Source organism: Drosophila arizonae, chromosome 4, assembly GCF_054131065.1.
Source record: "Drosophila arizonae isolate 15081-1271.41 chromosome 4, UAZ_ARI_1.0, whole genome shotgun sequence".
NCBI classification, from domain to species: Eukaryota; Metazoa; Arthropoda; class Insecta; order Diptera; family Drosophilidae; genus Drosophila; species Drosophila arizonae.
In genome coordinates this window covers 1,792,307-1,804,234 of record NC_142924.1, presented here as the reverse complement: position 1 = coordinate 1,804,234, position 11,928 = coordinate 1,792,307, and the positions used below count along the sequence as shown (strand labels likewise).

The following is an 11,928-nucleotide window of genomic DNA, read 5'->3' as shown; positions in this document are numbered from 1 at the left end:
GCGACCTTCTTTTCGCTTAAGCATTAACCCCGGAGTGTGCCCACTTAGCGGATTATATTGCTGCAATTGTTGTCCCTTTTCAGCGCATCGTTCGCCCGGCTTAGTTATGCAAATCTCGAGTGCACCCTGTGCGAAACCTATGCAAATTTCGCAAGTCAGCAGGGAGTTTCGTGATTACCTGAAGATTCGCATGCAAATGCAGGCTGGGATAACTCTTGACTGTTTTACTGTTGTCAAACATTGTTGAAATGCAATTATGAGTGCAGAAATCGAATGGTGATGATGGGAAAAAATTGCATAATCGCCTGCTTAAGGCGAACGTCACGTGGCTCGGGCAACATAATCTTAACCTCAAATATGCAAAGAAAGGAATTTCGAAATTTTTACTTTTACTTTGTCTAGCTAATTAGAGCTGGCATAGCTTATGGCCTGTCTAACAAATGTCTAGCAAAAGGACAACCTTAAGGAAGATTATTTAAGTGATGCGGCGTCTCAGTCTCTGTATTTTTTCGGATGTTCCCAGGCTCTAGGCATCAGAAGCATTCTTCACACGAACGAAATTTGAATAAAACGCTGCCTAAAAAAAAATTGAAAGTGGTATAAAAAAGTGAAAAAACTTTAGAAAAAAAATTGTGGAAAAAAACTTATTTATCATTCTGCGAGCATATTTTGTATACCTGAGATCCTGGCCCCTGGGCCCAAGGCAAATAGATAAGGTCTTGTGTTGGTGGTGGTGGTGGTTGAGCAGCCGTGCTCTCTCTCTCGCTCTTTCTCTCTCGCTCTCGCTCTAGCTCGCCTGTTTCTCTATCGTCCTGCGTATGCAAATCACGTTGATTCCTTTTCAATCTCAAACAATGGATCGAGGGTCGTCCTTTTCGGCCACACATGTTTTTTCGCGTCTCCTTTTTTTTAAACATTAATCGTCCTATTAAAAAAAAAATATAGATGATTAAACCCTTTGCGTGTGTACACTTTTTTTTAGCTGATTTTTCCTCTTTTTTATACCGTTTGCGAGTGTTTTTTTTTGCTCGTCCCGTTTTTGTCATTTCACTTTTTCGTGGGAACTGCGGATCGGACAGCTATATATGATAATGAAGTATGCAAAGCGGACTTAGAAGATGATGAAGAAGAAAAAGATGCGATGCATGGGTAAAGTGAAAATCGAGTAATGGGTGCTTGGTACAGTACGAAAGAGTTAGAAATAAGTAAATATAAGACACATTAAAATATAAGCTAATTATTTATAAGCTAATAATTTCTTTTCTTCATTTTTTTTTTTTTTTTTTAATATTTCCTACTTCACAATAAAATTTAATTTTATTTCAATTTTTTATTTTTAGTTTCTACAGCCAAATCTAATTTGAAGATCTTAAAATATCTATTTAGATAATCCATGTTGTTTTTTGTTGTGGTTACATCTTTTGTTTTTCAAGACTATCGTCGAATACCTACCCTAAGCGATTTATGCATAATCATTTTGCCACTCCTCCTTGCTTCAGTCCTGGTCGTTTTCGCTTTCTGATCTGATTTTAGGGAGAGGCGAGAAAGTTGGACGAAAAGAACTCGATTTGCATATTGAGGATCATGTAAAAAGGGGCCGAGGGCTTGTCATGGGAACAAAAGATGAATGCTTTATCAGTGAATAGATGCAAATCAATATTTGATGTAATTAATTAATATCATCAAAAATAGAAAAACAACAATATTAACATTTATCAATCAATTTCAAGACAATTCAATCAATATCTATGCAAATCAAACAATTAATTACAGTGTAAAATGTAAGAAAGCCCTAAGAATATGATTTCAATTTAGAATCGGTGCGTCGTTCGGTTGGTAATTACGTAAAAAAACTATTAACATATAAAATATATTAAAAAATAATTCAATCGATATCTATGCCACTAAAACATTTTATTACAATGTAAAATTGACCAAATATTAAGATTATAGTTTAAATATGGAAGTAACACTTAAATCCTGTAGTTTTTGACAATCGAAATTCATAATGTATTCTCCACAAAACACAAAAATATAAAATCTTCAATGTTTCTCTTGTAGCTTTTGAATGTAACGGCTTGGGACTGATGATTGATCGGCTTGACTTGATGTGGCAACACCATCCAGCAGCGCTGCCATTCGAATGGCAAGAAAGTATCGATGCCGTTAGCAGAGCATAGAACAATTATATATCGATATTAATATACGTACGTGTCCAAAATCAGCTGCGTCGTAGCAAACAAACAATGCGGTGAATAAATACCTCGTAACTGGCTATATTAACGAATCAATATACTGACGAAATCAGTGGGAGTAAGTTGGGGAAAAAAGCCAACTAGTAGCAGAGCAATTACAACAACAATGACAACCACACACAAATTGCGGCGCAATGTTTTAGCCAGCAGCGGCCTAGCAATCGCTTTGCTTGTCCTGTTATATTGGACCGATTTTACTGGAGGCTATTTTGCTGCGCTCGATGACGCTGAAACGCATAAGAATTGTTTCTGTGAGGTAAGGCTTACAAATGAATCATGCAACTCTATATAAGCACACTAAATATGTATGATCATTCCTCAGCTCGAGGGCTCCATCAACGATTGCAGCTGCGATGTGGACACTGTTGATCATTTTAATAACATGAAAGTCTATCCGCGACTTCAGAGTTTGCTAGTGAAGAACTTCTTTCGATTCTATAAGGTTAATTTGAAGCAGGACTGTCCCTTCTGGCCGGATGACAGTCGCTGTGCCATACGTTTTTGCCAGGTGGAAAACTGCGAGGAGCAAGCCATACCGGAGGGCATAAAGGATCAATCAGAGCATCGTGATAAGGCGGCTTCATTTAAGGTGGGTTTATATATATATTATACGAGTATGGGCCGTCGTGCGTTTCAAGTAACTAGAAACGATTAACAGCTACGTTGATTCTACAGTGAAAGTTGCCTAAAAGAAATGTCTTCTGCTCTTACTATAGTGAAAGTTGTCCTAATGTTTTATAGAGAGGGTTCTTGTAGGGAAGTTATCAATGTGTCTACTAAATCTGTTGTAGATATTGATAACATATCTTATATTGATAATTTTTTATTACCAACTACTAACAAAAGATTAAGTTAAAGTATTGTTTATTTATATAGTGTTATAGGCAAAATTCATATCATAAGGTTTCGTTCCTTAAAGAATGTTTTAATTAAAAGCAACTGTTCGTTTTAAGAAAGTTCACGGTATCTCCATTTTTGTTATCAACAGAAAGTTTAATTGAGTTTCGACAGACCATTTCCCTTAAGTAACAATATTTATTTATTATCTCGCTACTCTTTTGGATGAATTGTCATAAATTCCAATCATTATCTATAAATATACCACTCAATGAATGAACGTGTCTGAAAGATACAGTATACTTATAGTATATATCATCAGTGCTTGACAATTGGCCCGAATATGACGTGGCTTATTGACACAGATGTTAAGAGTTCAATGGGATTCGCCACAGTATGAGACCCGCCTACCTTTAAGAGCTTGTCAATAAGATTATTGCATTACTATTTACACAGCTGTAGAGTTAAGAATATTCTCTCATTTAACTTCCTTATTATCTGATCTGTATTTATGTAGTACACCCGTGAGGCACAGCTGGAGAAAGGCTGCTCGGATGCGGAGGATTTCGATAGTGCTTTGGGTTTCCTGGACACGAGCATCAGTGATCAGGCTCATAAGGAGTTCGAATTATGGGCCAAGCACGATGAAGCCGAGGAAGACTTTTGCATTGTCGACGATCATGACGTGGATGCACAGTATGTGGATCTATTGTTGAATCCAGAACGTTATACGGGCTATAAGGGCGATTCGGCACATCGCATCTGGAAGAGCATCTATTTAGAGAACTGCTTTGGTGGCAACAACGAGACGGCCAATAAATTTTCCAGTTATATGCCCCACATGGAGTTGCGCGACGTCTGCTTGGAGCAACGGGCCTTCTATCGCATCATCTCCGGATTACACTCAAGCATCAACATACACCTGTGCTCGAAATATTTGTTGTCCGAAACAAAAGATTTTCTAGATCCGCAAGGCATCTGGGGACCCAATGTGAAGGAGTTCAAGCGTCGCTTCAGTCCAGAAACAACTAACGGCGAAGGCCCACACTGGCTACGCAATTTGTATTTCATTTATCTAGTCGAATTGAGAGCTTTGGCAAAGGCAGCGCCGTATTTGAGGCGCGAGAACTATTATACGGGCATTGCCGAGGAGGATGAGGAAGTAAAGCTGGCCATGCACGATATGCTGACGGTTATAGAGTAAGTAGAGCTAAGTTCTATTAGAGATATACAGCAGATATCATATATACGTGCATCTCATTACAGATCCTTCCAATCCCACTTTAATGAGAATGCCCTGTTCAGCAGCGGCATAGCCTCGATTAAATTCAAAAATGATTACAAAGAGAAATTTCGAAATATCTCACGTATTATGGATTGTGTTGGCTGTGATAAGTGCAAGCTTTGGGGCAAACTGCAGACGCAAGGTCTGGGCACCGCACTCAAGATACTCTACTCGGAAAAACTGAATTTGGCAACGGAAAGTGGGATATGGGATAAACCGCACATCGAGGCGGATCCTATATTCCGATTGTCGCGCACGGAAATTGTAGCGCTCTTCAATGCCTTTGGCAGGTTAGTTTTTATCCCTCGAAAGTGTATAAACCGGGTATATTGGATAAGTGATAATATATATGTGTCAAGAGTAAGAGAATCTACTCAAGTATTCCTAATCCGACATTTGATGCTAAATATGTTAAAGTACTAGATTGTCACGGAGTATAGGGTATTGCTTAGCCGATCCAAGCCCACACACAGTTTCTGTATAACATTTGTGCATGTCACTAATTAATGTGTATTTGTTCCCTTTCAGATTATCCAACAGTATATACGAGATGGAAAACTTCCGACGTGTACTCAGATAGCCAGACATACAGTGAAACGCCCCTTTAAAGCACGGCACGCGTAAAAATTTCCCACATTTCGAGTTCTCTCTTCCTCGTACGGATGCTCAAAGACTTTTAGTTAATTGATGCGCACATCTATTTAGACATAATTTATTGATGGATCTGATTAAGGCCGGTTTCCCTCCAAAATAGTTACGAGCAGCAGTCAGAGGCTAATCACCATGGACAGCTGCTGTATTGTATATATATACATTGGGAATGCATTAAAAGTGTATACACGTAGGCTACTTGTACTTTACTACCCCCTACCCCCTATTCCTATGCTCTATACAGGTGTATATTTTTCCTATTGTAAGTTAGAGTATATTAATTTATTGTGTACTATTGCATTCATATTTTTAGGAAACAGTGAAAAAATAAAAAAAATTTCATGTGCAATAATTTTGCTGATTGTTTGAATTCCATCCGTTATTAAAAAAGACCGACAGCGCAATTAAATGAGGGCATTTAAAATAATAGTGGTTGCCAATTAACAATAAACAAAAAGTCTATTTGCCGCACATTCGAATTCAATCGGCATAACTCGTTAGCGTTGCCATGCCTACGCGTACTGGCAACGCTGTTAGTGGCGGCCATTCGATAACAATAACAATTATTTCTGACATGTTGCATGGCAACATACAACCGTTACGTTAACTGATCAAGCGTTGCCATGCCAACACCAAGCTGGCAAGGCTGTCAGCACTTTCAGTGACATTCAATAATAATAAATACTTGCTCCTTGTAGCAATTGACTTTTTCAATACAATTGAAAATCTAAACTCGAGAGGTACGGTTTAGGTTTTTTAAATAAATAGATATATTTTTGTTCAAAATGGTTGTGCTACATGTGAAACGCGGCGATGATCATGTGTTTCTCTATGAAACAAGTGTGAACACGGCCACCGATACCGTTATACGAGAGTTGGTGTCGGTTTTCAATGGCCGCTTAAAGGTTCAGCGTATTTGCATGGAGATGGAGGAGCTGGCCGAACACGGTACCATGTTGCCTGAGCAGATGAGGCAGCTAAACGATGATCAGATTGAGGAGCTACACCTTAAGGATGAATGGGCCGATAAATGCATTCCGATGGGCGGCTTTACCTTCAACAAGGATCCGCTTTGCCGGCGCAACGGTCAGCAGCCAAACGAAGCGATGCGCAAAGTTCTGGAAAAGGCTATGGCTGATGCCAAGGCAATGATAGATAAGGTATATATTTATATTGTTCATATGGTCTATGTTTGTGTATATTTAACGTTTCCCATTCAACAGAATTTGTGCAAAACGAACACCGTTTTGACCCTAAAGATCGTTGAGGAGGCTTTGAACATCTTGCGCGGTGCCGTGATGATTGTTTATCCAATGAAGCTGCCACCACATGATACCATTCAAATGGAATTTATCAATATGGAGGATCTGACCGGCACTCAAGCCTCTAAGGAGGTCATTGAGCCGTCCAAGGCACAATTGTGGTTTGCTGGACATCAAGTGTTGCCTGGCAAACTACTGAAGGATTACTTGGGTAGCAATGATAAAACTAAGGTAGGTGATGAGATGAGTTTCAGTTACATTCAAATGCTAAATAGGTATATATGCTGTCTCCTATTAGGTGGTTGTCAAATTGAATCAGCTAGGCGAGGGTCCACCTGGCAGGGAGCAGGTCGTAAATGAGCAACTGCGTCGTCAAATGATGGCAGCTAACTTTAAGCGTCAAGAGGAGCTCAAGGTAAGTGTCCACTAGGCTTGTTTAATAGAGTACGAATTTTCTGGCGCTTTAGATTGCTGCGTCCATTGATATTCCAACCTTAATCATTCTAAACTCGGTTTTCTTGCTCGAGCGAGCTTTGAAATGTTTTATTTATTTATTATATATTTTCTATGAGTATGCACTTACATATGTAGGTAAAGTATATATATATATATAAAAATCTATAAATGTTTTGATAGGTTTAAATAAATTTGTAGAAGTTCAGGTTAAGCTGAGCCACAAAATGTATGCCTTATTTAGAGCTTGAAGAAATATTCATTACGTCTTGGTTCAAACAATAATATAAGATCTTGATCATATTTCCACAATTTAGCTTTCTTCTAGCATTTGATGTTACTTGAAAGAAAAATTAAACTGAACTTGATTATTTTGATTATTGTTTTCCAGCCCATATTGTTCATAGATAAATTTCGCATAGGTTAGCTAAACTAGTTGAGAATAAAAGATATTTCACTGTAAATATTGAAATAGCTACTAAATCGAAAATCGTTAACTGTTGATTGAAAATTTGAGGATCAAGGCCGAAGATTATATGCCCTTATTTGTATATCTACTATGTGATTTCAGTGTTCTGGAAACTTGATTTGTCATCTTTTCTCTAAATAAATGCATTTGCCCAAAAAAATCATTTTGGTGGCATTTCCCATTTAGGAATCTATGATCTTATGTATATATATCTATATAGTTATATGGTTCAGCAGATAAATGATGAATCGAGTTTTTGTCGAGTTTTGTCGTTGGTCTTGTATTACTATATATTCCCTGGATTATATATATGTGTGTGTATGTATATATATATATGTATAAATTCTTGTTCTAAATGCAACTGATTTTGCAAATTCCAAGGCACATCTACTGAACCAAGCGGATTAGATGGGTATATGTATATAGTTGTTGATAATCCTAACTTTAAAGAGGTTAGTTATAAAGCTCTTGAGAATTACATTGAACAGTATTTTCTATAAAAGTAATGTGAATGTTAAGAAAAATCAGATTATATATCTACATACATATATAAAAAATGATTTGAAGTAAACTTTTGCAGGTCCCTAAAGATTTGGTAGAGTGTCTTCCGTATAGTGTTTGTTGTTCTTGTTTCGATTTTCAACGTCGTATATATCCTGAGCTCACTTTATAGCTAACCTTCGACTACATACATAGATAGACTTGGACTGTATGTATTTAGAGTATAACTAGCGGCTTTTCGGGCACATCACATTTGCTCGCCTTTTCGTCCTGATCCTCGGTGAAATGCTGTTCGGTGGGGCCGGCAGTTGGGCTTAGCGGTATCAAGGATTTGGTGCTGCCAATCATCTCGGGTGTATCGTATGGCAACTGCTGCTGTTCAGCCACCTGCACCACCTCCACCTCAACCACTTGTTGTTGGTCTATTTCAACCACATCGTCATCTGTGTCGTAAACTTGCTCCGGCTGATTGGCGGCTGCATTGCCAAAGCCATCATCATCCGAGTTCTCTCCAGCGCAAACGCAACGCATCTTCGCATCGTCACCCACCTGCAAGGGAAGAGTATTTAATGCGCTCCACTATTACATCTGTAATGCTCGCTCACCTTGACGGACTTTGTTATCACGCACAGCGATATGGATGAGATTACAAAGAGCACGATTGGCACAATCAGCGAGACGAGCAGCTCACGATAGACCTTATCCAGATCGTAGCGTGCGACCACAAACTCAACATTTGAATCCTGGAAGAGAAATCGTTGAAAATGTTTAGACTGATGGACTGGCAAATACTCTCTTAAGTTTCTCAAAGATTTTTATATGGGAACTTTGGGACTCTGTCTGTTCTTAGAGTTGCTTTATCCTCATTTGCTACATACACCCGACAACCGTATACTACCCCATTTGTTGGTATCCGCTTCGCCATTGCATGGTCAGTGGCCTTAGCCACACCTGCTGTAAATATTACTTATGCACCTGCTACGCAACAACTGAAACCTGATCCCCCACCTTGGCTGGTTGGCCAGCTCCTTGGTTACCTTGTTGTAGTAGCATTGATAGCGTGACTGAGCTGTGTTATTATCGCCGTCGTTGCCATAGCGGGCCACGAAATCCTTGCACTCCCCTTTGAGTGTATTGACGCAACCCTCCAGATTGATGAACAGTTTCTTCCAGCTGTAAATGGTTAGATTCGCCTGATTGGGCAGAAACTTTTGCTCTGGATCAACGGCACGTGTGCTGTTGTCATAGATGGCCCAGAACTGGGTAAAATTCATATAGGGAGCCGGCAGGGTCTCATGATCCAGCAAGGTGCCATTCAAGCAGTCCGTGGCGCTATTGGAAATGCGTTTCAATGAAGTTTCTTGCAATTCGATTCTAGATTTTAATTACGTTATGCGATTGTCGGACTCGCGAGTAACTGTTGCACAATTGGTCAACAGATTGCCGTCCTCCTCCTTCCAGAATTCGGTGGGTTCAATGCGTACGCCATGCTCCTTGCCGCGTGCCTCATTGAAGGCCACCGCGTTCTCACAGTCGGCAGCAATTACATTGTCCTCCTGTACGGGCGAATAGTCAAGTAGATTTATATTCGGAGACACTTAGAGAGAGAGAGAGGTACTTACGTGCATGATCAACGTATTGATATTGGCTGTGGTTATGCGGGAGCAATAGCGATCGCAGCTGAAGGGTCGCTTGATCTTCGTGCAGTGCACGCCGTGGCACTCGAAGAAGCCATTCAACTTGGTATTGTCCTTGGCAGAGTTAATGACTGGCCCATCGGGCTTGTGGTGGCACAAAAAGAACTCCGACATGTTCTTGCAGTGACCTGATGAAAGAAGCAGAGAAGAAGATGAAAATGATATGTGGAGAAATACTTGGTAAAAGAGAAGTGCAGGAGAATTTGAACAGAAATGAAAAAAACCTTAATAAGAAATTGAAGAGAAGATAGGTTTGCAAGAAAATAAGTCTAAGCTTAAGACCAGCTATAAAATACATGTATATAATCTCTGATATCAAAAGTTGGATTATATTTAAGTACTCACCATTCGAGCAATTGAATACGCCACGAATGTTGTTGCAGACGGTGCCATTGTTGCAGTTGAACTTGTTCAAGCGATTGAGGTCAATCTGCGAGCGATAGAGGAAAGAGGAAGATGTAGTAAAAAGATTAGATGTTTGCATGTACATTTCCGTTAATGGATCGTAAAGACGCCTTGGCGCCGGACAAATGCTGCAAATGCTGCAAATACTTCTGACGTATATTTGCCTTCACATTGGATTGGCGGTCTCTGAGTCATCCATTTATTTGCGATTTTCTTTTATTGATGGCTAAAACTACGCAGTGGTTCAGCTTTCTCAAGGAAATGACGTTTTCGTTCGATTTATTTTACGCTTCTAACTTAATGAAGGCACAGAGCTATTAAAGAAACAGTTTAAATGCTTTGAATTAGTTATGATTCACACTTGGATTTACATTTTCAGAAGTGATTCAATCTCTACAAATAAACGAAAGGAATTCATTTGAGGATTTCTACTCTACTCTTCAGACTCTATTATGAGTCTGGCTTATCATTATGGTTGTCTGCCTTAAACTTTGCAGTTATTAAAACTTCGTAAGGAAATCATATAGAAAGAAAATGAGAGGTCTTCCTAAACGAGCTACTATACTTTGTATTGACTTTTGTACAAGTTCTGCGATATTATACGTCCTATAGATTCTCTTATCTTCAAACGTCCTATTCTCATTTTCATAGAAGGTATTCCCTTTCCCCTGTTGATGGCTCTGCTACTCATTTCCCCAAGAGCTGGAAACCACTCCCATGTCAGTCCTTGCATATTTGATACTCCTCCACTTACCGCAGCACATGACGTATTGGTCACCCTGGTGCAATTGTTGAGCTGTATATCTGTGCCATTGCGTCGCACCACCGAGTGTATTTGTGGACAAAAGCCGCTGGTGCGTGTTAAGCACCACTCGCCACACGAAGCCCAGGGGCAATTGTTGGGCATTTGACGATCGACTGTTTGGCACATGACCGGATCCAGCTCAAAGCCCGACTTGAAGGCTCTACAGTGGAAAGAATGTATAGGCATAGAGAAAGAGGAGCGAGGAGTGGTTTACTCACTTAAGCGAGGGCGAGTAAATGGCCACACTGAGGTAGACAATGGAGACACAGGACATCACCATGGTCAGCTGGCACAGGCAAATGGCGCGACAGATGCGCTTGTCCTGCTCGGGTATAAGGCGCGGCTTGTCCTTGCGCCGAGCCATGGCTATGGGTTAGGTAGGACTTGTTGAATTCGAAAGGAACTCAACTTACAACCTTTTCTTTTCTCGACACTTTACCCTATATATATCCTTTTCAAGGTGACTGGGTTGAGGGTGGTTTCGTCTTCTGTTGCCGTCGCTGTTTCCGTTTCAGTTTCTGTTTGATTTGCAGCTATTTGTTTTATTTGTCGGCCAACTGTTCGTTTGTTGTGGGAACTATTTGAGTTGCGTTTGTTTTGGCCAACTTTTGCACTTGCTGTGAATGCTCTTTGCTCCTCCCTTTTCTTTAACGCCCTTTTGCTGCGCTTTTGCTGTGACTTGTGGCGGGGCCCACACAACAAGTGCCAAAGAGTTCTGTGCGCTGCTATTGACCGCTCGCTTGCAACTGACTGAAGCAGAGGCCGTGCCCGTGCCTGTGCCTGTTCGTCCTGGCGTTGTCCTGTTTTTTAGCCAGGGCTGCTGAAAGCATACTTTTACTTTCGAAACGAAAGCGAAAGTACAAGTATGCCAAAACAAACCCTTGGCCCACCGCCCTCCCTAACCCCAACGCCTGCGCAGAGCAAAAGCTTTTGCTCTCACTCTCTCTTCGACTTTCTCTCTCTCGCTCTCTTCAAATAAAAGTCTCTCTTTATGGTTTTTTTTAGTTAATTTGTTTATTTGTAATTAGGCCGTTAGCTTTTTTTGTTTTATTTAATTTGTTTATTTGATAAAGACACGTTAAGTAAAAAATGTTTTTTGAAATATTTGTCGGATTTTTTGCTTTAGTTTTTTTTATTGGTTTGATTTTAAAAAATTCTCATAAGCAACGTGCGTTATATATCGGTACTGCTATTAAGCTATATATATGTTAAATATATATATACATATGTATATATATAGATGTATGTATACATATATTTGTTATATATTTCCATTAAATGTTTCATTATTATATTGTTTTTTGTTTT

At 39.6% G+C, this 11,928-nt stretch overlaps 3 protein-coding genes and 1 long non-coding RNA gene across 5 annotated transcripts; 2 read left to right on the top strand and 2 right to left on the bottom strand.

Moving 5' to 3' along the window:
* Positions 1–255: 255 nt before the first annotated feature.
* Positions 256–1,749, bottom strand: LOC149268959 (uncharacterized). The gene is made up of 3 exons (XR_016269855.1): positions 1,453–1,749; positions 678–925; positions 256–577 (listed from the first exon to the last, which is right to left on the bottom strand). It is a non-coding gene; the product is annotated as an uncharacterized LOC149268959 (long non-coding RNA).
* A 219-nt stretch (positions 1,750–1,968) lies between these two features.
* Positions 1,969–5,380, top strand: Ero1L (endoplasmic reticulum oxidoreductin-1-like protein). Its single transcript, XM_018005388.2, has 5 exons — positions 1,969–2,511; positions 2,578–2,844; positions 3,610–4,292; positions 4,359–4,667; positions 4,906–5,380. Exons 1-5 carry the CDS (start codon positions 2,362–2,364, stop codon positions 4,955–4,957), a joined length of 1,461 nt encoding a protein of 486 aa, XP_017860877.1. The 5' UTR covers positions 1,969–2,361; the 3' UTR covers positions 4,958–5,380.
* Positions 5,381–5,813: 433 nt separating this feature from the next.
* Positions 5,814–7,620, top strand: LOC108612471 (cilia- and flagella-associated protein 298). The gene is made up of 4 exons (XM_018005353.2): positions 5,814–6,188; positions 6,252–6,521; positions 6,589–6,705; positions 7,594–7,620. Exons 1-4 carry the CDS (start codon positions 5,814–5,816, stop codon positions 7,618–7,620), a joined length of 789 nt encoding a protein of 262 aa, XP_017860842.2.
* Teh4 (tipE homolog 4 phospholipid transfer protein) lies at positions 6,870–11,426 on the bottom strand. 2 transcript variants are annotated; one of them, XM_018005384.2, is made up of 9 exons: positions 11,060–11,426; positions 10,839–10,986; positions 10,570–10,780; positions 9,756–9,840; positions 9,336–9,538; positions 9,103–9,269; positions 8,751–9,045; positions 8,319–8,456; positions 6,870–8,262 (listed from the first exon to the last, which is right to left on the bottom strand). In XM_018005384.2, the coding sequence occupies exons 2-9, from the start codon at positions 10,982–10,984 to the stop codon at positions 7,930–7,932; spliced, it is 1,578 nt and encodes a 525-aa protein (XP_017860873.1). In that variant the 5' UTR covers positions 10,985–10,986; positions 11,060–11,426; the 3' UTR covers positions 6,870–7,929. The 2 variants fall into 2 exon arrangements, with proteins under 2 accessions (XP_017860873.1, XP_017860872.1); XM_018005383.2 differs by having other exon boundaries at positions 10,839–11,426.
* Between the last annotated feature and the right edge of the window lie 502 nt (positions 11,427–11,928).

Coding starts and splice junctions, on each gene's coding strand:
- Ero1L (XM_018005388.2), top strand. CDS start 2,362: ATGACAACCACACACAAATTGCGGCGCAATGTTTTAGCCAGCAGCGGC. Junction 2,845..3,609: donor ATAAGGCGGCTTCATTTAAG/GTGGGTTTATAT, acceptor GTATTTATGTAG/TACACCCGTGAGGCACAGCT. Junction 4,293..4,358: donor GATATGCTGACGGTTATAGA/GTAAGTAGAGCT, acceptor ATCTCATTACAG/ATCCTTCCAATCCCACTTTA.
- LOC108612471 (XM_018005353.2), top strand. CDS start 5,814: ATGGTTGTGCTACATGTGAAACGCGGCGATGATCATGTGTTTCTCTAT. Junction 6,522..6,588: donor GTAGCAATGATAAAACTAAG/GTAGGTGATGAG, acceptor GTCTCCTATTAG/GTGGTTGTCAAATTGAATCA. Junction 6,706..7,593: donor AGCGTCAAGAGGAGCTCAAG/GTAAGTGTCCAC, acceptor GCAAATTCCAAG/GCACATCTACTGAACCAAGC.
- Teh4 (XM_018005383.2), bottom strand. CDS start 10,984: ATGGCTCGGCGCAAGGACAAGCCGCGCCTTATACCCGAGCAGGACAAG. Junction 10,781..10,838: donor ATTTACTCGCCCTCGCTTAA/GTGAGTAAACCA, acceptor TTTCCACTGTAG/AGCCTTCAAGTCGGGCTTTG. Junction 9,539..9,755: donor CGTATTCAATTGCTCGAATG/GTGAGTACTTAA, acceptor TTCTTTCATCAG/GTCACTGCAAGAACATGTCG.